Source organism: Xenopus laevis, chromosome 5S (genome assembly GCF_017654675.1).
Source record: "Xenopus laevis strain J_2021 chromosome 5S, Xenopus_laevis_v10.1, whole genome shotgun sequence".
Lineage (NCBI taxonomy): Eukaryota > Metazoa > Chordata > Amphibia > Anura > Pipidae > Xenopus > Xenopus laevis.
In genome coordinates, this window is record NC_054380.1 from 113,912,358 (window position 1) to 113,938,589 (window position 26,232).

The 26,232-nt window shown below is 41.5% G+C and overlaps 1 protein-coding gene across 1 annotated transcript in view; it reads left to right on the top strand.

Annotated features, from left to right (window-relative positions):
• Window positions 1-1,649: 1,649 nt before the first annotated feature.
• Window positions 1,650-26,232, top strand: part of gigyf2.S (GRB10 interacting GYF protein 2 S homeolog) — a 79,498-nt gene continuing 54,915 nt past the window's right edge. Inside the window, 7 exon segments of the mRNA NM_001095176.1 lie at window positions 1,650-1,688; window positions 11,469-11,550; window positions 14,339-14,468; window positions 15,274-15,369; window positions 16,885-17,005; window positions 20,224-20,332; window positions 26,124-26,164. Of these exon segments, the coding sequence (NP_001088645.1) occupies window positions 11,510-11,550; window positions 14,339-14,468; window positions 15,274-15,369; window positions 16,885-17,005; window positions 20,224-20,332; window positions 26,124-26,164 (538 nt within the window). The 5' untranslated portion in view covers window positions 1,650-1,688; window positions 11,469-11,509.

Sequence of the window (26,232 nt, forward strand, 5' to 3'; positions counted from 1 at the left end):
ACAGGGCTAGTTACAGTATATATGATATATATATATATATATATACACACACACACACGACATTGAGACATTTTGTGCATACAGCAACTAAAAAATGCCTTACTCTTTAAACAAAACAGGGATTTTTTGTCCATATATTGAAATATATTTAAGCTGGCCAACTACGTCAAAGGTCTAGCCAGTCCTACACTCAACTTGCATCTCATTCAATAAGAATTCTATTGCTTCATTATACATTTTACAAAGGGACTAAATTTTACCTTCAACTCACTAGCTGCTTTCAAAGTAAAACTCCCAAACTTGGTTGCCCATTTATTAGACACCAGTAGGATCAACTACAGCTGGGAAGGGTGGGAGCTACAACATGGAGCTGGTCACTGCTCCTGTATAACTATAACAAACAAGGGAAAGTTGTGTCTCACCTTTAATTTTTAAAACCATTAGGCGGGGGTGCAATGAGGCTGTGACCAGAAAATACATAGACAAATATGGCCAACTACGTCAAGTTTGGAAGTTTTACTTTAAAAGCAGCAAGAAAGTTGCAGGTAAAACTTAGTCCCTGTGTAAAATGTATAATGAAGCAATAGAATTCTTAACGAATCAGATGCAATTTGAGTGTAGGACTGGCCAGATATGGGATGACTGTGTTGTAGTTGGCCAGCTTATATATATTGCAATATATGGACAAACAATCCCTGTTTTGTTTAAAGGGTAAGGCATTTTTCAGTAGCAGTATGCACAAAATGTCTCTGTCTTAATTATATTGATAATGGGTTGAGTGCAGAGGACTCTTGTATTTGTCTATATGTATTTTGTGGTCACAGCCTCCCTCTTAAAAGCCATCTACAGTAGACAAATTTTATCCAAATTATTAGAAATTGTTGTAATGTCCCATAGACCATCAGTATTTAGTGGTCTGGTGGAGGACTATTTGGGCCTCTATGTAATTGGAATGCCAGGGCCTAGTTTGACTCCCAATCCAGACCTGCTAGTACCCAAAAATCCCAGGGTTATAAGGTCCAGCAGGTGAGTGTCAGCTGAGACCCGAGACTGATGGCCCAACTGGGGAATCCACGTGGCTCTGAGAAATGATGCCTTGATGTCAATGATAAAACACCGGCATATATTGTTGAGGCAGCCGCAGACAAAAGCTACAGTCTGAAGCCATCTCCAGTCCCTTAAAACAACCAGGCATGCAGGAGCGCGTGTTCGCCTAATGTCCTAAAATGCTTTCCGTACTGGCAGCATATGAAAAACCTCGCCACTCAGCCTTTCATGGAATAACTTGTCACCACGCGGCAGTACCCATTTAGCTCTGTGATAACTTGCCTCCACCCAGGACGAACAGCCAAATCCCGCCTATCCCTGAAATAACACCAATAAAGGAAATGTTTAGGCATCCGCCCATCTCAAACTTTCTCGTCCTAGTCATCATATGGACTAGATGGGACTTTGCCCACACATACTATGGCGCCTGGGAGTCACGTGACCAATATTCCAGGCAGCGAGATCGGCGCCATTGGATGACTACCCCTCACGCTCTGTTTTGGCAGCTGAACGTGACTGAGCACGCCGTTCTGTCAACTGGTGACGTAAAGCGTTTTGGTCGTCAGGTGACGGTGCGTGGCGTCTGCCATCTTGTGTTATTGGGCTTGTGGATTCGCTTCGGGTGTGAAGCAGAGAGAGAGGTACGGAGTGGTTCGGTAGTGCCCTCGCTTGCTTTTCGTGGCGGGATATTGAGCGGGATAGTGTGACAGGGCAAGTGAGCTTACGTATGTGCTCGAGAGGAGTCCCTCCTAGTGATATATCCCTCCGCATGAGACAGGAAGCTAACAGCCTACACATGTGCATGAGTTTCACTATTGGACGCTGTGCTGGCGCACTGCGTGGAATCTGGCGCTGGCTTCTTCAGGCAAGGCTTGCTCAGGATGCTGGGAGTCGTCGTAAAGCAGTTGTTAGTGACTGCAGATTGATTGTCCCTGACGTACGACCTATAAACAACCCGGAATGTAAACAAGTAGCTGTATGCCTGATTTATCCGGAAAGTCCACTGTCGCCTTGATTTCTTTTATGTCATGTTTGAATTAGTTCAAATGAGGCTGTTGCTATGGAGACTGCACAGTCTGGGGAGATAAGTGTAAAAAAAGTATATTAAAACCCTTTAGTGTGGTTCTTGTTAATAGGTCAGATGTAATGCAGCACCACATGCTCAGCTCACACCATCTCCCACTGACGGGTGCCCTTTCTATAGACTTACTGATCCCTTCATACCTCTTGCCCTGACATTGGGCCTCACACACTTACTGTCTTCATTGAAACATTAAAGGGGAACTATCACGATCATGAAAATTTAATATAAGCTTCAGCATACTGAAATAAGAAACTTTCTAAATACAATCAATAAATAATTCTATACTGTATGAAATAATCGAGTTTATCTTCACTATTCCTCTCCCAGCATCTGTTTCTCCTCATCCTCCATGCAGCAGTTGGGTGTCAGAGGAATGATCCAATATATCTTATAGGGGAGTTTCCTTTGCTAGCAGGGGTCTTAGAGCGCACAAAATAACTGATTCCAGTACAAATCTAACACAATAACTGCCTTTTGCGCAAATTCTGCATGTAGAGAGACATGATGTCTGGGGATTTTAATAGAGTGAGCTCTAATACATCTTCTAGGCAAAAGGAGCCTCCCCTATAAGATATATTGGATCATTCACCTGACACCCAATTCCTGACTTAAAGGGGTGGTTCACCTTTCAGATAACTTTTAGTATGATGTAGAGAGTGATATTCTGAGATAATTTGCAATTGGTTTTCGTTTTTTATTAGTTAATTTTTTTGTTATTTGGTTATCTGGTAGCTAGGGTCCCAATTACCCTAGCAACCATGCACCAATTTGAATAAGAGACTAGAATATGAATAGGAGAGGCCTGAATAGAAAGATGAGTAATAAAAAGTAGCAATAAAAATACATTTGTAGTCTTACAGAGCATTTGCTTTGTAGATGCGGTCAGCGACACTCATTTGAAAGCTAAGAGTCAGAAGAAATAGAATTGCCCATTCTATAACATACAAAAAGTTACTTTAAAGGTGAACCACCCCTTTAAGTTACTTTTCCCCTTTAAGAAAACTTTTCAATTGGTTTTCATTATTTATTTTTTATAGTTATTTGCCTTTTTCTTCTGACTCTTTGCAGCTTTCAAATGGGCATCGCTGACTCCCTTCTAAAAAAAACCAAACGCTCTGTAAGGCTACAAATGTATTGTTGTTACTTTTTATTACTGATCCTTCTATTTAGGCCTCTCCTATTCATATTCCAGTCTCTTATACAAATCAGTGCATGGTTGCTAAGGTAATTTGGACCCTAGTAACCAGATTGGTTAATATGCAAATTGAAGAGCTGTTGGATACTCAAAAACTTTCAATAATAAAAGATTAAAACAAATTACAAATTGTCTCAGAATATTGCTCTCTACATCATACTAAAAGTTATCTCAAAGGTGAACAACCCCTTTAAGACAGAATGAGGAGAAACATGCTGAGAGAGGAATACTGAAGATAAACTTGATCATTTCAGAAACGGTACAGAATTTTTAATTTAATTTAGAAAGTTTCTTCTTACAGTATGCTGAAGCTAATATAAAATTTAAATTTTTGCGATAGTTCCCCTTTGGTATAAAACATTTAGCCCCCCCCCCAGTCAGCATTTTGATCCTCACTTGAGATCTTTATAGGACAAAAGCTTCATACGTTTTGAAATGTTTCTGTAGGATGTTGGCTGACTGGCTGATCCCTAACTGGCACATGTGGGAATGGTGGTGATGGACACTTTTCATTAGCCCTGCTCATCAGCCCCTGTACAACAAGTGGATTCACATGACTAGTGTAGAATGGGAGGCAGCTCCACTGGCTAAGATGCTGGCAGTGAAAAATCACATGTGCATTTCGTCTAGCGGGAGTGGGTGTTTCTAGCTGCCACACATTGGCGTAAAGAGATATTACTGGACCTCACAGCAAATTATTTTTCAGGACCCTAAAATGTCTAGAGGTTGACATGTTTTACTAATATAGAAACGGTATATGGGGCCCCTATTCCTTCTTGGCCCCTGCAGCCGCAGGGTCTGCTTCCTCTTTAGTTACACCCCTGCTGTCACACGTAGGAACAGTGGTGTTGGCACTTCTCTTAAAGGAGAACCAAACCCTTGCTACTAAAATCCCCTACCCTCATAGAACCCCCCTCCCTGCTCCCCCCCCATCCTAGACGGTACCTTTGCTAAATGCCCTTAACTCTTTACTTACCCCTCGGGGCAGATTCAGGGCATCGGAGTTCACGGCAGCCATCTTGTAATCGTCGGAAATAGAGCGGCATATTTTGGCGCATGTGCAGTTGAAGCTATTTTCTGTTTCATGACAACTGCACATGCGACGGTGTGCCGACCCCCCCCCCCCCCGGGTCTTTGCAAAAAAATTGGCTCTTTGGTCCGCGGGCCAAAAAAGGTTGGGGACCCCTGACCTAAAACACCTGCAGAGAAAATGACACAGTGGGTGTTTTGTGCTGGGCTGTTGTCTCGCGTCATGAGTGGAGGAAAAAAAAACATTAGAAATGGAATTGTATCACTAAATAGAGTGAGAAGATGCAAGAAAAACTGAATGGTAGAAGTTGGTTGTTATCCAAGACTGAAGGCACATGTTGCATTTTCTCTGCTGTGACGTTTGGGCAGTGTAGCTGCCTCCTGTTGGCTGGGTTATACTCCATTCATGCACTTGCTGTGTAGGGGTCTGATCAGTAGGGCTATGGCACGTTCATAGTAGGCATAGTAGTGTAGTAGTGCATAGTAGGGCTATGGCATGTTCCTCTTCATACAAGATGCATGAGAACTTTTCTGCCTGCCATAGTCTGGCATAGTGCAACAGTCCCAGTGCTAATCAATTATACCTTTCTCCGCTGCTGTAGACGAGCAACAATCAATATACAATCAATCTTTGACTTAAACCCCTACTTGTAATAATGGTTTTAACCTATTTTTCTTCTTTTTAGTCCCGATTCATGGCTTTGTATTTACTTATCTGACTCTTCTGTTCTATAGTGCATCTTTTTGGGCTCCCTTGGGAAGCTGCCCCCTATGGTGCATTTTTTTTAAGAATATGATTACCTTCATCTGGAGTGCAGGCTGCACACCTCCTGGTTGGGGAAATAGTTTTTAGGTGATGGGTATCTCTTAACTTAAAGGAGTTGTTCACCTTTAAAATCACTTTTGGTATGGTGTAGAGCAGTGGTCCCCAACCAGTAGCTTGTGAGCAACATGTTGCTCACAAACTCCTATTGACATCAAAGCAGATGCTTAATTTTCAATCTCTGGAGGCAAGTTTATACTGCTAAACTGAGCCTCCCGTAGGCTGTCAGTTCACATAGGGGCTACTAACTGGCCAATCACAGAACTTATTTTGCACCACAGTAACTTTTTTCATGCTTGCATTGCTCCCAAACTCTCTTTATATCTGAATGTTGCTCACGGATAAAAAAAAAAAAAAAAGGTTGGGGATACCTGGTGTAAAGAGTGAGTGAGTATTTTAGTTATTTATCTTTTTATTCAGCAGCTCTCCAGTTCCAGTGTCCAAATTACCCTAGCAACCATGCATTAATTTGAATAGAAGACTGTAATGTGAATAGGAGAGGCCTGACTAGAAAGATGAGCAATAAAATGTAGCAATAGCAAATGTGTAGCTGTACAGAGCATTTGTTTTCAGATGGGGTCGGTGATCCCCATTTTAAAGTTGGAAAGAGTCAGAAAAAACAATTGAAAAGTTAGTTATAGTGTTTTTCCTCTCTGTATAACAGTATAAGGTGCTTGCTGTCCGATAACTATCTGTGTCTCATGATAACTGCAGGAGTTGTATGGTGCTCTACTCTTAGAGGCACATTTATCAAGAGTTGAATTTCGAATTCATGTAAGTTTTTTTTTTTTTTTAAATTCCCATGAACTCGAAATTCGACCAATCTAAATTTATTTAAAAAAAACAACAAAATACAACGAATTTTTAAAACTCGGGTGAATAGAACGGACCAGAAAACTCGAATCAAATTTGATTTGAATTTAAAAAACTTTAGTTTTAACGGAATTCAGATTTTTGTCTGTTTACTACTTTTTTTTTACTAATTGCCATTGTTTTATGTGTCAAATTCTCGGGACTGTAAGGTTTAGGAACACTCAGGCCTTGGGTAGTAGGACCTGTATGCTGGCAGCTGTTTTTGTTTTGAATGGCAACCACAGCTTGGGAGTGCCTAATCATTGCTTTGGGCAGGAGATGCAAGGTGGCATTTGTAATTTGTTTATACTTGTAATGATATGTAAGCTGGGAATATATATTTTTGGACACCCAAAACACATTTTGAATTATTTGAAGTGATTTTTTTTAGAGGGGGTAAATGCGTACAATAAAACGGCAGGTTACATTTTTGTGGCTAGTGGATTTGCACAGTCTGCACATTTCGGGACTGTCAGGAAAAGATCAGGTTGTCTCTCATTGCCACATACAGCCTTTGCACACTGGCTCTAGGTTATTTCTGGAATACTCGGAGTGTTTACATTTTGCAACCATTAAAACATAATTAGTTGGATATGTAGCCAACTGTGTTCATGCAGAACAAAGCAGAGAAACTGACCTGGTTAGGGTGAGACCTGATAAAAGGAGCTAAAAAGCTAGTCACTATGCAAGCGAATAGCATAAGAAGGTATTAACATGCCTCATGCCCCACACATAGCACTGACTTTATACCAAAAACGAGATTTTAACTTTCACATATGGGCTGAGAGTTAAATATATATTTTCCAACAAGGGGTACTTTATTTATTATAATACAGAAGATTTATTGAATCATGTGACAAAAATGACATCACTACTCACTGTTTGTAACTGATGACATCACTAGTCACCGTGCTTTCCTTTGTAACTCCATGCTTAGCGTTTCTGCGCCGATATGCACCGTGCTTGCCATTGGCCCTAAAGGACGAATCGCATTGCAGCAGATCCATGTTCCTCTGCCTGCATCAACAACGTTGGAGGAAAATGGCTCCATTGTGTGTGCCCTTGCCTTCAAAGTATATACTCACTTAACCAATTTATAGTTCTTTATTTTGAATCCTTTAGCCTTTTTCTTTTGCCTCTCTAATGTGGAATCTTAATTGTCTGGTTGCATGGGTCAAGAACCTTCAGCACCAAAAAGCAAATAGATTAATGTTTAAAAGTACAATATTATTGCTTGTCTTTTCATTCAGGCCACTTCTATTCACCTTACCATAATATCTGTGAAATATTAGCAACTATTGTATTCATTGTAACAACTGCTTTTAAAGGAGAATTCAACCCGTAATTTAAAAAAAAACCCCTCCCTCCTCCTCCCCAGCCTACCTGCCCCCCGCCGGGCAGATGCCCCTAATTTTTTACTTACCCCTCCATGCAGATTCTTGCTACGTGAGTTCACGGGCGCCATCTTCTTTCTTTCTTTTTTGGAAGTTTCGGCGCAGTTGGAGTAAATTTCCAGTCCCAAGCCACTGCGCGTGCTCTGAAAATCTTTGTGACTTTCGGCGCATGCGCAGTTGTTCGAGACCGGAAATTTATTGCAACTGCACATGCACCGAAAATGCCGCCAATACACGAAGATTACCAGAGAAGAAGATGGCTGCCGTGAACTCCTAGGCCAGAATCGACACGGAGGGGTGAGTATAAAAATTAGGGGCATTTGCTTGGCTGGGGGGGAGGAGGGAGGGGGTTCTACCCAGGGTAGGGGGGAGGGTTTTTTTAAACTACGGGTTGAATTCTCCTTTAATGAAACTCAGTGACTGCTCAGCAGGAACAAAGATAACAAGTGTATGAACTAAATGTATCAATTTAGAACAGTCCGCAACCCCCCCCCCCCTTCCAGAGCAGCTTTAGGTGAAAAATGAAACTTTAAACTTCAATACAAGAAAAATGATCACAAATAGAAAATTAAAAGTACCGGTAATTGGAAAAATACTTTATTTCTGGTGAACAATCTGAAACCAACTGAACTGAAAAAAGTGTTGAAAGGTGAACAATGCCTTTAAATAATAAAAAAGCAACCATGCGACCGATTATAGGCACCAGCGAATGCAACTTTAAATTCTGTGTTGACTTTTGGTTGAGGGCCACAAATGTCAAGAATGTTTTTTTTGGTCTTTTTTTCTTGGGTGCAGCCATAAATTAAGTGGTGTCTATTCCTATCTTTATGAAATACAATTCTTTGTACTGAAAATGGCTGATTGATACTACATTTTTAGTCCTTTGCTAGTTTGGCACCTAATAAAAGGAGGCCTTTGTTCGGATCTCTCTGGATTAAGCAGTAACAGAGTAAGCATTCTGTACATATCCTTAGCCATATGGATAGAAAGCTTTTTACCTTTGACCCTGGGAATTAATGAAATGCACGGGAGGCTTTTTTTCTTGTACAGACACTGGCTTTCTACCATGCTTTACTGAGCCTATAGTATTCTATGGCAACTACTAATACAGAGTAATGAACATTCATTAATGACGAACATTGGATTTTGTCGCTTTTAAAAGGCAGTCTGTGTGTGTACTGTATCTAAAATGACTTGTGGAAAATATGCTTTTAACTCAGAAATCTTTATTAATGTAATTGTAATTTACCAAATACAAAAGCAGGGGGCAGAAAAACAATTCTTCATATTCTCTTTATAAAGGGTACAGGGCAATTTTTTCCCTTTTCTTTTGCAAAGCATTGTTTTACAGTGCGGGATGAAAATTCATATCTTTAAAATACCTTTAGAATATTGTTTTTCAACTTAATTACCCTGTTTCTGGAGCGCCTCGGCTGACCAATTTAAATGTTCAACATCCATAGTTGTGTTGTTTATTTATTGCAGTTACACAAGGTCCTAAAGCTAATGCGCATGGGGCACAGTCTCGGCTTCATTTATATGCAGGCCAAGAATTACCTGATTGCTGATATTTGCTTTCTCCTGTGTCTGTGCCCAGAGTTTCTACATTGGCCTGGGTGTAAAGCTGAAGCCATTGTGTATGCATCTTCATGCCAATATTCGCTCCATGTATCTGCACTCAAGCTGACGCAATGATTGGTGCAGACACGGTGACGCAGTCACAATCTGAGAGGATGTTTCTTTGCCTGCACAAATATGCAGGCTGAGAAACTGCCCCGTGTGAAATCATTGCCTAGTTGCTATTGTAAATTGGCCCTAGCTGCTGTATAAAAATATAAATTCAAAACACCACAAAAAAAAATGTAAGACCTTTTCAGATTCTCAGACATCACTGTCTGCATCATGGCAAAAATTTATTTAAAGGGATGTCATGATTTTTATGATGTCGTTTTTATTTCTAAATTGCACTGTTTACACTGCAAATAATTCACTCTACCATATAAAATACACCAGCAAGTGTATTTTTTTAATTGTAATATTGGTGTGTAGGCAGCCATCTCAGGTCATTTTGCCTGGTCATGTGCTTTCAGAAAGAGCCAGCACTTTAGGATGGAACTGCTTTCTGACAGACTGTTGTTTCTTCTACTCAATGTAACGGAATGTATTGCAATGGGACCTGGATTTTACTATTGAGTGCTGTTCTTGGATTTACCAGGGAGTTGTTATCTTGTGTTAAGCTGGCCATAGATGTAAAGATTTTTAAAAGATCTTTTTTCGTTATCGTAACACCACGATTATCTTGAAACGATCGTTTAAATGTACGATTTGACCATCAACTAAAAACACCATTTCAAGCAATATTGCCAGAAAAACTGATGGTAGCTGCCTGCTTGGCCCTGCAAACATAGATAGATTGCACCGGGACCTTTTTTTTAACCTGGCCGATCAATTTTCTGACAGATGTCGGACGAAAAATCTTAAGATGCACGATCGTTCGATTCCCACTATAACTTCACGATAATTTGACGGATTGGTCGGATTTCACTAAAATCGATCGTTCACCAACGAAAGATCTTTGTGTCTATGGGGACCTTAAAGGGATACTGTCATGGGAAAAAAATTTTTTCCAAAATAAATCAGTTAATAGTGCTAATCCATCAGAATTCTGCACTGAAATCCATTTCTCAAAAGAGCAAACAGATTTTTTATATTCAATTTTGAAATCTGACATGGGGCTAGACATATTGTCAATTTCCCAGCTGCCTCAAGTCATGTGACTTGTGCTCTGATAAGCTTCAATCACTCTTAACTGCTGTACTGCAAGTTGGAGTGATATCACCCCACTCACTTTTCCCCCCAGCAGCCAAACAAAAGAACAATGGGAAGGTAACCAGATAACAGCTCCCTAACACAAGATAACATCCGGCTGTCAGATCTAATGGTCCCCATAGACGCGACAATTCTTCTTGCCGAACGACCGATTTTAGGCAAGCCCGACCAATCCTTCGAAATTATCGTGCGGTTAGTGGTATTCGAACGATTGTACATCTTACGATTTTTCGGCCGACATCTGTCGGGAAATTGATCGGCCAGGTCAAAAAATCTTTGTCGGTCCCAGTGCAATCTATCTATGTTTGCAGGGCCAAGCAGGCAGCTCCCCTTTGTTTTCCTGGTAAATTGGTCTTTTTAGTTGATGGTAGATTCGTACGATCGTACGATCGTTCTGAGAAGATCGTGGTCTCACGATCAGGATCTGATCTTTGAAAAATCTCAACATCTATGGCCAGCTTAAGAACAACACTCAATAGTAAAAACCCATGTCCCACTGAGACTCCTTCAGTTACATTGAGAAGGAAAAACAGCAGCCTGCCAGAAAGCATTTCTTTCCTAAGGTGCAGGCACAAGTCATGACCAGGGGCAGCTGGGAAATTGACAAAATGTCTAGCCCCATGTCAGATGTCAAAAAATCTGTTTGCTCTTTTGAGAAATAGATTTCAGTGCAGAAGTCTGCTGGAGTAGCACTATTGACTGGTGCGTTTTGAAAAAAACATGTTTTCCGATGACAGGATCCCTTTAAGAAAGCTGCTATCTTGTTACCATCCCATTGTTCTGTTGTTAAGCTGCTGGGGGGAGAAGGGAGGTGGGTGATATCACTCCAACTTGCAGTGCAGCAGTAAAGAGTGACTGAACTTGAAGTTTATCAGAACACAAATCACATGACTGGGGGCACCTGGGAAACTCACAATATGTCCAGCCCCATGTCAGATTTCAAAATTATATATAAAAAAATCTGTTTGCTCTTTTGAGCAATGGATTTCAGTGCAGAATTCTGCTGGAGCAGCACTATTAACTGATGTGTTTTGAAAAAAACATTTTTCCCATGACAGTATCCCTTTAAAGGTGAGCTACCATTTAAGTGCCTGCCAGTTGTTTCAGTAGTTTTGATCACCCTTGTAAGGCATGGACTTTGTCATATTTGAAGATTTTCTCACTCAAAGTTGTATTTAGATCTGAGCTTTGTCTGTTTCTCTCTCTCTCTCCCAGAATTTAGTTGTTTAGAAGAACCTAAAGAAAAAAAAGGCATTATGACAGCTGAGACTCAGACCCTGAACTTCGGCCCTGAGTGGTGAGTTGCTCATTTCTGAATCACTGAAAACAGTCAAGTAAAGTAGGTATAAAACAGAAAGCAAAGCTTTTCATATCTTGCTAGCAGTGTGCTTGCCAACAACCCTTTAGGACCTTCTGACAGCTGTTTTCAGTGCCCACAATCACTGGGGAAGTGGGTTATGTATGTCCCTCTAGCTTGCTTTCTGTGAATGCTGGATCCTTTTTAGAACTGCTCTATACCTGGTGACACTCTGTCCAGCTCCATCCTAGGGAGTATAGGCACATTTTACACAATGGAACTTATATCCAGTCCTATGAGGCTCTGTTCATATTTCAGGCCTGTAGGTAGCACTATTAAGCACACTTCTTGTTATCTTTGATAAAAGTTTTTTATGCTGTATTTTACCTTTCTATACATACATAGTAAGTAAGTAAGGTTGAAAAAAGACAAAAGTCCATCAAGTTCAACCTTTTAGGTTTTTTTTTTAATCTGCCTGCTAGTTGATCCAGAGGAAGGCAAAAAAAACCCATCTGAAGCCTCACCAATTTGCCTCAGAGGGGGAAAAATTCCTTCCTGACTCCAAAATGGCAATCGGACTAGTCCCTGGATCAACTTGTACTATGAGCTATCTTCCATAACCCTGTATTCCCTCACTTGCTAAAAAGCCATCCAACCCCCTTCTTAAAGCTACAGTATCTAATGTATCAGCCAGTGCGACTGATTCAGGAATTCCACATCTTCACAACTCTCACTGTAAAAAACCCCTTCCGAATATTTAGGCGGAACTTCTTTTCTTCTAATTGGAATGGGTGACCTCATGTCAGCTGGAAAATCCTACTGGTAAATAAAGCATTAGAGTGATTATTATACGATCCCCCTTAAGCGCCTTTTCTCAAGCGTGAACATCCCCAATTTGGCCAGTCTTTCCTCATAGCTAAGATTTTCCATACCTTTTAGCAGCTTAGTTGCCCTTCTCTGTACCCTCTCTAATACAATAATGTCCTGTTTGAGTGATGGAGACCAAAACTGTACGGCATATTCTAGATGGGGCCTTACAAGTGCTCTATACAGTGGAAGAATGACCCCTTCCTCCCGTGACTCTGCCCCTTTTAATAAAGCTCAAGACCTTATTTGCCCTTGATGCTGCTGACTGGCATTACTTGCTACAGCCAAGTTTATCATCTACAAGGACTCCAAGGTCCTTTTCCATAATGGATTTGCCTAGTGCAGTCCCATTAAGGGTATAAGTGGCTTGGATATTCTTACCTCCCAGGTGCATGACTTTACATTTATCAACATTTAATTTAATTTGCCACTTAGCTGCCCAGATTGCCAGTTTGTCAAGATCGTGTTGCAAGGATGCCACATCCTGGATGGAATTACTTGGGCTGGATAGTTTTGTGACATCTGCAAACACTGATACATTACTTACAATACCCTACCCTAAGTCATTAATGAACAAGTTAAATAAAAGTGGACCCAATACCGAACCCTGAGGGACCCCACTAAGAACCTTACTCCAAGTGGAGAATGTACCATTAACAACCACCCTCTGTACCCGATCCTGTAGCCAGTTTCCTATCAATGTGCAAATGACTTCATTAAGCCCAACAGACCTTAGTTTAGAAAGCAGTCGTTTGTGGGGCACAGTATCAAACGCTTTGGCAAAATCCAAATAGATCACATTTACTGCCCCCCCCCCACTGTCCAGCATCTTACTTACCTTATCATAAAAAGCAATCATATTTGTCTGACATGACCTATCCTTCATAAAGCCATGCTGATTGCTGCTCATAATGCCATTCACTAGCACAAAATTTTGAATGTGATCCCTTAACAAGCCTTCAAATAATTTGCCCACCACAGATGTCAAATTTACTGGCCTATAATTGCCAGGCTGAGATCGTAATCCCTTTTTAAATATTGGAATAACATCAGCTTTTCTCCAATCCATAGGCACCATACCAGATGAAAGTGAATCTGAGAAAATCAGAAATAGGGGCTGGTTTAAAACTGTACTAAGCTCTCTTAAAAACCGGGTTTCAGCCACTGACTAGATTGAGCTGAGCCATTAGTGCAGCTATAAAGTGAGCCAGGGAACTCAGACTCCTCTATTGTATACACTGAAGAAAAGAACTGATTTAGCACATTTGCATTTTCTGTATCTGTTACAACCATTCTGGTACCATTATTTAATGGAGCAACACTCTCAATCTTTTTACTATTAATATATTTAAAAAACTTTTTAGGGTTAGTTTTCACCTCCACCGCAATTAACTCTTCATTTCCTTTCTTTGCCTTCCGGATTGCCGATTTACAACATTTATTACAGTCTTTATATTAAATAAATGCAGCTTCTTTCCCAACAGATTTGTAGTTTTTAAATGCCTTTCTCTTCTTTCCTATTAACTTCTTCTCTTCTGTATTAAGCCACATAGGATGATTCTTAGAGCTTCTACATTTACTCCTTAATTCCTCCCATTAGCTGTGGATGCTGTGCTCTAGACTGGTCTGATTTAAATTTATGGTATAATTGACTATTTACACTGGTTTTGTGAGTGGGAAATCAAACCATAGGTTTTTTTCCCCTTAGTTTTTATATGCCAGAACTTTCAGCAATTGGCCGAAGCCTTTTGCTGAAAGTTTGATGGGAATCCAGTTAAATGGTGGTATGTCCATATTGTTTGGACATGCCCATAAAATCCATTTTTTTGGTTTTGAAAGGTGTTCTTAATTAACCATTAACCTAAAGCATTAAAGTATTTATCGAGTTATACCTTACGTAGCACTCTCTTCTCTGTTGCAGGCTTAGGGCATTGTCTAGTGGAGGTTCTGTCATTTCTCCACCCCTCTCCCCGGCGTTGCCAAAGTACAAACTTGCAGATTTTCGGTACGGGCGGGAAGAGATGTTAGCACTTTATGTAAAGGACAACAAGGTAAGAAAATAGAGCATTAGGGTGGCCATAGACGTAGAGATCTCCCCGATATGCCCAAATTGAAGATATCGGGCTGATCTGATCGCTGATCTGATCGCTAATCCTAATCGCTAAGATCCCAAATGTATCGGATATGGGCGGTCGGATCGCGGGACCGCATAGACGCACAGATGTGGCCGTGGTCCGACGGGATTTTTTAACCTGCACAATTGAGATCTGGCCGATATCGGTCGGGGAACCCCCTCCGATGGCCCCACACACTGGCCAATAAGCTGCAAACTCGGTCTGTCTGCAGCTTTTATTGGCTCGTTTACAGGGGCCTTTAGGGTGAGCACACAGAGCTACTAGTAGCAGCTACTTGTCATGGCTACAAAATAGAAAATAGTGATCATTGGCTTTGCTAAAACACTGCAGAGGTTATGTAATAAAATGCACTGTTTGTCCAGGTGCAGTAACCCATAGAAACCAATTGGGAAAAAAATTACTGGTCACCTGTTTAAAAGCAATCATTGTTTTGATTGCTAATGGTTATGCTACTGGGACAAATTCAGTGCCTTTTATTACATATGGGGGTACTTGTGTTTTAGCAGAGGTAATTGTGTTTTCACCCTTTTACATCCATTCATACATAATTGTTCTGTATCAGTCAACTAACACTGACATAGGGAAATAAATAATGTCAGTGTTAGGGACAGTCACTAGACTGAGACTAGACAGGCAACATTTTATGTGTGTAACCATGGGTTTATGCAACAATGAATCAAGGCTATTTGTTTATTTAGAAATCCACCATGTTGTTCTGTAGGTTCCATCAGACCTTCTGGACAAAGAGTTCCTTCCTATTCTGAATGATGAGCCCCTACTACCACTGGCACTTGTTTCATTCACTGAAGAAGAACAGGTTAGTTAAGACTATATTGTCACTTAATTTGACATAAGCATATGTGTAGGTTTGGTATTATGTGTTCCCCCCTCTGAGACCATAGTTTTTTTTATGTTTAAGCACCTTTTATTGGATCTAGGATTTGTCTTAAAATTAGTGTGTTTGCAGTACATGCTCATCCCTTTTTAAGCAAGAAAACTGCTGGAGCTTCAACTTTAAATAATAAATAGTGGATAACAGATAACACCATTATGTTTTACAGAGCTTATCTGCTATTTGCTGTGTAACTTGAGCCTTTTCTCATTTGAATGGCTGCCCCCATTGCTACACAGCAGCTTATTTATATAGACAATAGTAGTGTTCTGAAGAAAATACACCAGTTTTACCAGTGCAGAGCAACACTGCATTATATTTTTATTACTTTAAAGGGGTGTTTCACCTTTAAATTAACTTATAGTATGTTATAGAATGGCCAATTCTTAGCAACATTTGAATTGGTTTTCATTATTCATTTTTTTATAGTTTTATAATTATTTGCCTTTTTCTTCTGACTCCTTCCAGCTTTCAAATGGGCGTCGCTGACCCCCATTTAAAAAGCAAATGCTCTGTAAGGCTACACATGTATTGTTATTGCTACTTTTTATTTCTCATCTTTCTAGTAAGGTCCTCTCCTATTCATATTCCAGTCTCTTATTCAAATCAATGCATAGTTGCTAGGGTAATTTGGACCTTAGCACCCAGACTGCTGAAATTGCAAACTGGAGAGCTGCTGAATAAAAATCTATATAACTCAAAAACCTTAAATAATTAAAAATAAAAAACAGTTGCAAATTATCTCTCTACATCATATTAAAAGTTAACTCAAAGGTGAACCACCCCTTTAAGGGTCAGGGCACACAGGCAGATTCGGGGAGATTAGTCGCCCGGCGACAAATCTCTTCTTCGGGGCAAATAATCTCCCCAAACTGCCTCCCTTGCCTTTCCACCGGCTAAAATGTAAATGGCCGGGGGGATGGCACCTGGAGCGATTTGTTTTCTGAAGTTGCCCGCTTCGGGCTACTTCGGAAAACTAATCGATCCGAGTGCCACCCCGCCGGTGATTTACATTTTAGCAGGCGGGAAGGCAGGGGAGGCTAATCCCAGAATCTGATGCTACAGAGAGCTAATCACAGAATCTAATGCTACAGTGCTGTTAGTTCTGATGGTTCTGTACTGCCATGTAGTGTGTAACTTAATTACTTATTGGCCTTGTGGATTTGGTGGCATTGGGCTGGCATAGAGGCATTTCAAGCCCTTTATTTCTCCTTTAAAATCAGTTACTCTGCAAAGGCTCAGCAAAATGTCCACCACATGTCTGACCTTTTCTTGACTGTGTCTTTGAGGTACTTTTATAGAAGGCCCCTTGTATTATTACATCATGCCTGGTACAAAAATAACTACAACTGCAAGAGAAGGAACTTGTGTTTTTACCAAAAGTTATGTAGATGTATACTATCTTAGATGATATCCTTGTTTTTTCTTGTCTCTTAACAGAGAAACTTCTCAATGTCTGTGAACAGTGCAGCCGTTTTACGTCTTACTAACCGAGGCAGTAGCGGTGGTGGAGGAACTGTAGTAGGGGTTCCACGAGGTCGGAGTTCCTCCAGGGGTCGAGGTAGGTTTAAAGACTAAATGTGGCTTGCTTTCAGCAAATGATGAAGATTTGCTCATTTTTGGTTGATCAGCACTCGTTAGTATGAATGATTAAAATCTGATGAGCTTGCAATACTTGGCCAGCTAGGAAAAAGAAAGCCCATTTACTCAAGCTAGCCAAAGGTATTTTTATAATTACCTAATGCAGGGTTTCCTTTTTTCCATAATCCATCTTTTATCCTACTGTAATGTAATAACTATAAATTAAATTTCATGAGGTTATGGTGTAACTGTCATAATTGTAATGTTTGGAGATTTCATGTTATTCCCCTTTGCAGCTGTCAAACTTGGCCTTTCAACAATTGACGGTTGCAAATCCCAGGAATCCACAGTAGCTAAAAGCTGTTGTCATTGCTTGCGGATTTGGCAAATCTGACACTCCAAATTTAAAGCGATACTGACCTGTTCCTATAAAAATCATAGGAACGTGTTAGTATCAAGTAGTTGCTGCACCCGCAATAGTTCCTCTGAAAGCCTCCCCTTAAAGCCGTCCCGTGAACCTTTGCACAGCTGACCCGCTGACACAGCTAATTGATCTTCTGTCTTCCGTGACGCTGGGCTGGGGGCAGAGCGATCCTTCCATAGGCTGAAGTACTGTTTTTTCATTCATAATTAGCTTATGGAAGGATAGCCCTGCCCCAGCCCAGTGTCATTGAAACTGCACAGAAGATCTTTTAGCAGTGTCGGAGGGTTGGGTCAATGGAGGTTCGCAGGGCTGGGCGGTGGGCTTTCAGGGGAACTATTGTGGGTGCAGCAACTACTTGATACTGACACGTTCCTATGATTTTTATAGCAACGTGTCCGTATCGCTTTAATACACAATTGCATACTTGTTGCCGTGGCCTAGGTAAATTAAGGTAAAATGATAAACTGATCCCAGCAGTAAATTGTAGAATGCCTTTTTTCTAAATAAGAGGCCAGACAGATTAACAAGGAATGTTATTTTATTCAAAGTACTGATTACTGGGTGGAGATTTTGGCAGCCACCTATGGAAAAAGAATTAAGACCAACTAAAGCATTGACTTTTTTATTTATTTATTTTTGTAGTGTTCGTAAATTGTCTAAACTAGAGTCCAGTGTGGGTCTATTTTTTAAAACCCATACCCGCAACTCAAAGTTTGACCCACATGTTCCTGCTACCCGACCCGCAATAGGTCAACTAACTTTACGATCCGGGTAAGTGACGTCACATTTGCCCAGATGTGATGTCTCTCCGGTGCCGAATCTTCCCAAAAAAAAAATAAAAAACTGGAAGAAACCCATGGGTGGGATGGATCAAGCCCACACCTTTGTTGAGTACCCAGCCAGGTTACCTGCGGACTGCCCACACAGCCAAGGAACCCCGACCACTTTGCTGGTATTCCTCTGGTACCTGACCCGATGCAGGGCTCTAGTCTAAACCTTTATAATTACAGATTACCAAGTGCGTGTGTTCTTGAAACTCACCTACCATCTGCCACCTAGTGGCTGCCATTTTGTTTATTCAGAATTTCAGTCAAGCACTCTGTGGTTTGGTTTCCCTTTCATAATGTGCATTTATTTGGGAGAAACTGCTTAGCTTATACTTCCCAGCTCTGTTGTACACATTTTCTGCAAACAACCAGCTGGTTGGGGTTTTACTTTTAGTGCACTTGGTCATGTATTTGCAATAATTGTATTTGTATCAAAAACAGATATCCTTTAAATATGCTAAAGATTTTGCATAGTAGGTAATTCCTTGTTACTCTGAAGTAGCCCCCCCCCAAATGTTACTGGCACTTTAAGTGAATTGTGATTACGGCCAAATCCGAGGTTGGCTCATTGAAACCTGCTTAAGGAACCTTGTGATTTTCAGCTCTAATAAACTAAACTGAGCATGCTCTTTGCACGATTTAACACGACTCAGAGGTTGAGAGATGGATTATATGCTTCAGGAACAGTACAACATGGACTTTTGATACATTTACATTGTCTACGTCCGGCACTATCCTTTGGTATGGTATAGAGTAGAGGATTCATTATTGGAATATTTTCAAATATACTTATAAAGTGACTTTTAATGTTGAGACTCCTGCTCCATATCTGGGGGTAATGATACAGTCTGCACTGGTACATACTTGGTAATGCAGAATAGATTATGATGCAGGCTTAAACGGCTGCTATGTAGTTTAGGTTGGTTCAGTAAGATGCTTCAACAAAAATATTTAAAGGGGAACTCTGGCTTCCAAACCAAAATTTGATGAGGTCCACATAACACAGAAAACCCTGATATACACATCACAGTTATTGGTTTCTTCAAAAAGTATGAATAAATGCCATTTTCTATTCTGAAATTCAGCTGTTTAACAGTTCTTTTCTATCTGCATCATTTGAAATCCTGGCAGGGAAGGAGGGACTAAAACACTGATGTCACAAATTGTACCAACTTCTTCACAGCTTACAGACAGCATGCACTACATAACCCACAATGCATTGCACTGTGATGTTCCTTTCCTTATTGAAATCACGTGTGCAGGGAATTGTGGGGTTTGGAGGATGCAGGATTAGGACAGGTGGCTGCTGATTTTAAGTGAAAAAGGGCCTTGGTGCACGAAACATGTCGTGTGGATGCACAATAAATATTATATGCAGTTATTCTACTTTGATATAATAGTGATTACTAAGAGGAGGCCAGGGACGGAGCTTCCAGGGAAACACAACGTCTGGCTATATCTAAAGTACGGCTAATGAGTGTAAATCTATTGTTGGGACTATATCTGTAATTGCACATTTATTCACTTTGCTTAGTGCCTTCCTTTATGGGTACACTTTAGGTTCGGTCCAAAGGAATTCATATAATCTTGAGCTATCTCAGATATTATGCATATCTAGAAAATGTTATTAAAGGGGATGTAAAGGCAAAAAAATAAAATCCCATTTTTACTTTCTTTAATGAAAAAAAAACCCCATGTCCCGAGCATTTTGGATAACATGTCCCATACCTTTACACATTTGTTTGTATTCATTTTCCTGTAAGCATTGAATGTGAAAGTCAGTTTTGTGCGTCTCTTAAAATCCTCTTAGCATTGCTGCTGCTTGTTCATTTTATCCAACATAAATGTCACCCTGGACAGTTCTCCACATTCTCAGATGTCTTTTCCAGGCAAGATTTAAAGTAAAGTGACACAGATACTAACCATGCGTTGCTTGCATTCTTACAGGAAGAGGCAGAGGAGAAAGTGGTTTTTACCAAAGAAGTTTTGACGAGGTTGAGAGTGGGTTTGGTCGAGGAGCTCGCGAGATGCACAGGTCACAGAGTTGGGAAGAAAGGTGAGTGGGTATGCAAACTGCTAGTGTAATGCTCTGCTTATGATAAGATAATGGGCATGAGGATATACACTTTTTACTGCTAAGACAAAGTTTGTGTGCTCTATTAAACTGATGCATGCCTCTTGTTTTCAGAGGGTTGGACTTTTATATGAAACTGTAGAGATGGGTGTGTTCAATTTTGAGGCAGAACTGGCCCACGGCAACCACAGCCTTTTAGCAGTAAAGATCTGTGATCTCCATAGATGCCCCAGTAGCTCCTCATCTTCTTTTCTGCTGATTCACTGCACATGCTCTGTGCTGCTGTCACTTACTGAGCTTAGGGACTTACAATATACAGTACACATAGGATATAGATGCCACAATTTAAGGCTGATTAATAATTACTACATGGCAGTACGGAAACCAGTGCAATTAGCATCAGAATTTAATAATCAGCCTGGTAGCACCAGCTTATATTACAGGCCAACCTTATTTTCTCTGTCGTCTTAGGTGGACACAGGGAACCCTGGGTTAAGCTCTATCCTCCAGGAGGAAGGACACTTGAAAAATAATTAAGGGGCGTGCCTGTCAGGCTTTACCCCATACACTGTACATTCCTATTCAGTTTTTTAAGTGTCCTGCTCCCTGGAGGTTGGACCATCGCATGGCTCTTTGTTCACCCTTTGGCTGATACCAAAGGCCTGAAAGACAGGGTTACCTGTGCAACACACCGGGGTCCGTCACTAGCATTAGCTACTAGACCACTTAGACGTTGCCTGCACTGTCTGACTCAGGGCAGAAAGTCTGGCCTCCGACCGCACCAGTCTGCTCTTTTCTGGTCTGCCTGCTATCTGTGCATGCTATCTGTAGTGTATGTTATAGGGTCTGCTCCTACCTGCTTCCCAGCCCTTGTTTTCTGAAGGAGTGCTCAATCATGCGCATTTGGCATCTGGCTTCTGGAGGGTGAGGTTGGGGAGGTGTGGTTGCGCTGCTGGCAGTTTCTCAGAAGTGCGCATGGACTGGAATGCATTGCGTTCCATCTCCGGTCTTCCCGGCGGCCATTTTTGATTTGGCGCGAAATTGAGCACATTTGCGCGCACCTTTTGGAATGCAACGTGCGTTCCAGCGGCCATTTTGGACACTGAGAATTGCCGCAGCAGAGGCAGATAGTATGCAGGCAGACTGTGGGGCACAATAAAGGCATTCAGAGGTAGCTTTATCAAGCAGTACCCTATACACCCTACCTCCTCTCTTGGTATATGGCAGAAGGTAGGTCAGTGGGACTGTTCACAGGGCATGATGGAAGGGTCACTCAACAGCACAGGTGAGATACCTTGCTTGTTCCAAAAATTTCCAGGGGACAGGGTGAGCCGCAGTGCAGCTCCTGCAACATGGAGCAGGGTGAAACCACTCCTTCGGGGGGGCTGTCAGCTGCCTCAACTGTGGCAACACCTCAACATATGTCTCAGGGAGACTCTGGAGCAGCCCCTTTATGGGCATGCAACTGTCTCAATACTTGGCATCACTACAAGGGTTACCTGCCATTGCAGAGAACCTGGGAAAAGCACTAGTGAGACTAAACCACAGGGCTGGGGGCAATGCAGACGGGTGGAAGAAGTGAGGGGGACCCTAAAACCCTAATGTGTCTGACGAATCTTCGCCCGAGCTACACTCATCTCATTCAGAGGGGGAAATTGCGTCTTCTGGTTCTGCATCTGCAGATGAGGAAGAAATTCAAGATGATGGAAAAGAAAGTGACCGTCTACACCATGTAGACGCTATCATTAAGGGAGTCCTTGAGCTGCTCAATATCTCCCAGAAGCCCAAACAGGGGAATCGGTCAATCTATTCAAGAGGCAACACAAATCTTCGGTGTGCTTTCCGGAGAACGAACAACTCCAAAGTTTGATTCACAACAAGTGGAATTCACCTGAACACAAGTTTCAGACGACTAAGAAATTTAATAAGTTATATCCTTTCCCCAAAGAACTAGTTGATGTTTGGTCTATTCCACCAGCTGTGGATGCCCTGGTGGCTAGACTCTCAAAGTCCACCACACTACCAGTCACTGATGCAACAGCATTTAAAGATCCCTCAGATAGACGGCTAGAGGGCTTCCTAAGAGCAATTTACACTTCTGCAGGGTTGACACTGCGCCCATGCTTGGCATCAGCATGGGTGTCCAGGGCCATACAGGCATGGTCCGAGACTCTTGTTAAAGACATCCAGGATGGAAATTCGTGACAGGAGTTGTTATCCTCAGCTGAAGCTATTGCTGAGGCGTCGAATTATCTTTGTGATACCACACTAGACACATCGCAAATTACGGCACGTACTTCAGCATTGTCCATTGAGGCACGCAGAACCTTATGGCTTAAGAACTGGTCAGCGGACATTAGTTCTAAGAAGTCTCTAACTTCGCTACCTTTCAAGGGACAAAATCTATTCGGAGAGGAGCTAAAAAAGATTATTTCTCAGGCAACGGGGGGGGGGGGAAGAGTACCTTCCTTCCGCAGTCCAGAAGCAGAGCAGCCACGTCACATAGACGAGGAAAGTTTTTTCCTGGCCAAAGTGGTAGATTTACGAGGCAAAGCAATTCTCCACAACAATCTGAGTTTCGATCCAAGGCTGGGGACTAAGGCCCCCCCCCCCATGGAAGGTCAACAGGTTGCACAACAAACCCTCAGGGGACAAGCCTGCCTCAGCTTGACAGGGGCACTCCCTCTGGAATCGTTGGAAATAATTGGGGGCAAATTACTTCGATTCCGGGAGGAATGGATACATCATTCTTCGGATTCATGGGTCAAAGAAATTGTAACAGAGGGATATCATCTGTCAACTGGTCCAAGTCCAACACAGATCCCAGTCACAGAATGATGTTTCTAGGCCTGGAATTTGACACAATCGCACAAACTGTAAGTTTACCCAGGGACAAGCAGACCAAGATCAGAGATCAAGTTCGCTACTTACTCTCCAGTCACAGCACAATACTACACAAAGCAATGCAAGTGCTGGGAACAATGGTCTCTGCCATAGAAGCAGTCCCATTTGCGCAGATACACCTCTGACCCCTTCAAGCCAGTATTCTAACAACATGGAAAGGGGGATCACTATCCAGGCCCCTGTCGTTGTCGCAACAGACAAGGGCGGCACCACAGTGGTGGCTGAGGCCCGAGAATCTAGCCATAGGTCAATCATGGGCAATTCCGGAGTGGGTGGTGATATCCACGGATGCCCACCCTCAGGGCTGGGGGGCATCTTTTGGACAAGCAGTCAGCACAAGGTCAATGGTCTCCCGAGGAATCCAGACTGCCAATAATCATTCTAGAACTGAGAGCAGTGGGGCTGGCCCTAGTTCAATAGACAGATCATCTCAGAGAAAAACCTATACGCATCCAAAGCGACAATGCTACAACAGTAGCGTACATAATCTTCCACAAGGATAAGGCCGTTCTCCGTACGGTTCCTACTTTTCTACCCAAGGTAGTGTCCGCCGTTCATGTGAACCTGGAAATTGTTGTCCCTTCTCTATGCCCAGATCCTAAAAATTATAAGGAACGTAGACTCCATAGTCTCTCTAGATGTTGTCAGAGCATTGCGATGGTATGTGGAAAGATCAAAACCATTCCAAAAATCACAAGCCCATCCGGACCCCGTCTGGGTCAGGCCACTTCAAAGTCGACTATATCAAGATGGATCAGAGAATCAATTAAACAAGCATACTCTGTAAAGTGAAGATCTCCGCCTGAAGGACTCAGGGCGCATTCCACTAGAGCGGTGGGAGCCTTCTGGGCATGGCATGGAGCCTTTTGGAGCAGAGCTGAAGGGCGGCTACCTGGTCTTCTGTTTACACATTTTCAAAATTTTACAAAGTCGATACCTTTTCGGGCGTAAGGTGTTGCAGTCAGTTCTTAAATAACTCTGCAAGCACATACTATTATTATTTAGCTTGTTCCCATCCTGCTGTTTTGGGACTGCTTTGTTAAGTCCCTAGGGCTCCCTTTGTCCCCCAGGATTTTTTGATATTCACCGTTAAATCTATTTCTTTGTAGTCAGAGCTGTTGACCGTTTGTTTGAGTTTTTGATCAGTTTCACTGTTTATTTTCTGCCTGTTATGAGAGTTTTAAAAATGATTTTAGCAGCTTTTGGAACAAACTGAATAGGAATATACAGTGTATGGGGTAAAGCCTGATGGGCACACCCCTTAATTATTAAAGTGGCCCTGTGTCCCCCTTATGACTACAGAGAAACAGATTTAACGGTGAATATCAAAAAATCCTGTTTTCTGCTTGATCCATTTAGACGACCCTTAAACTTAGCTTCTCAACAGCTGCTCAGAGCCCACTGAGCATGTGAATGTCGCAGACACTTTCTAAGATGGTGACCACCTGTGACAAGTTTGAAGTCCTGGATCATTGCTGCTATTGAGAAGCTGAAACGTTAGGCTGGTGCAATAAGTTCAGTGTATAAAATATGGCATTGTCAGCCATATTCATTTTTAGGGTTTAGTTCTCCTTTAAATACTGACGTTCTAGCTAGGCTAATGCAGTTTGCTGCAAATGTCATTTCTGATTTGGCTGCATGGGAAGAGTGAAATATTGGCAGTTATCCGTGTATCACCTTGTAATAGCTACACTGTGATTGCCTTCTAAATTAAAGTTATATCATATAAAAAAAAAATTATGGGAAGCTCATAGAGGGCTCATAAAATGCCTTACTCCTAAGCTTCCTATTGGGCAGATGAGCATCGGAGAGACACCTTGCCCATGTTCTAACATGTCTCTTACCACTTGGGTATAGATAATTATATAATCACAGCCATGAGTAGCTTTGAACTTTCCATGCCAAACATCTAATAATCCTTCTTCATCGCCCTATCATTGCATCTCGTAAAGCAACGAGTTATACTTATTCTGCTAGCTTGTCTGTTTTCCTTAGTCCTGGGTTAAATGAAAGATGCAGCATTTGTTTGACACCTGTGTGTTGTCATTGTTATGTTAGATCACTAATTTACAGATATGTCCCTAACTTAGTTTTTACCCTGCCTTCTTCTACATGAGAAGTAAGGGCTGTTTCCCTTTCATTCCTGTTCTCTTACTGAGACCACATCTGTACAACCTGTTCTCTATAGTATAGAATATGATGATGTTTGTCTAGTTTATAGAACATTGCAATTTGCAATCCGAGTGCTTAAATGACAAGGGGATTCATGCAAGTAGTCAGCCGTGTCATTTTTAAAGTGAATGTATTGATTGCTGCTGGAAGGGCCCCATACTGTTTGGATTAGGGATGCACTGAATCCAGGATTCGCTTCGGTATTCGGCCATTTTCAGCAGTATTCGGATTTGGCTGAATCCTTGTGTCTGGCCAATCCGAATCCTAATTTGCACATGTAAATTAGGGGGGGGGGGTAGGGAAATCACATCACTTTTTTGTCACAAAATTTTTTTTCCACTTTTTCCTTTCCTGCCCCTGAGTTGCATATGCAAATTAGGATTCGGATTAGTATTTGGCTGGATCTTTCACAAAGGATTTGGTGATTCGGCCAAATACAGTAGAATCCCCATTTTCCGTTTTTCAGGAGACCAGAAAAAAATGATGTAAAATCCAGGAAAATGTAAAATCAGGGAAATGTATTATGCATAATATATAGGTGGGACCACAAAACAACAATGTAAAATGAGGGGAAACCTAAAATCAGGGGATGTAAAATGGGGGTTCTACTGAAGTGGATTCATTGCATCCCTAGTTTGGATTACTCTGATACATTGCAAGTTATTCACCTTTGTAATTAATTGTTGTTTTCTCTCAGAGGAGACCGTCGGTTTGAGAAACCAGCACGTAAAGAACCAGGTAAAAATACTTTGTACCTTTTTACATGTTATGTATCCTAATCTTGGGCATTACAAGTAATGTAGACT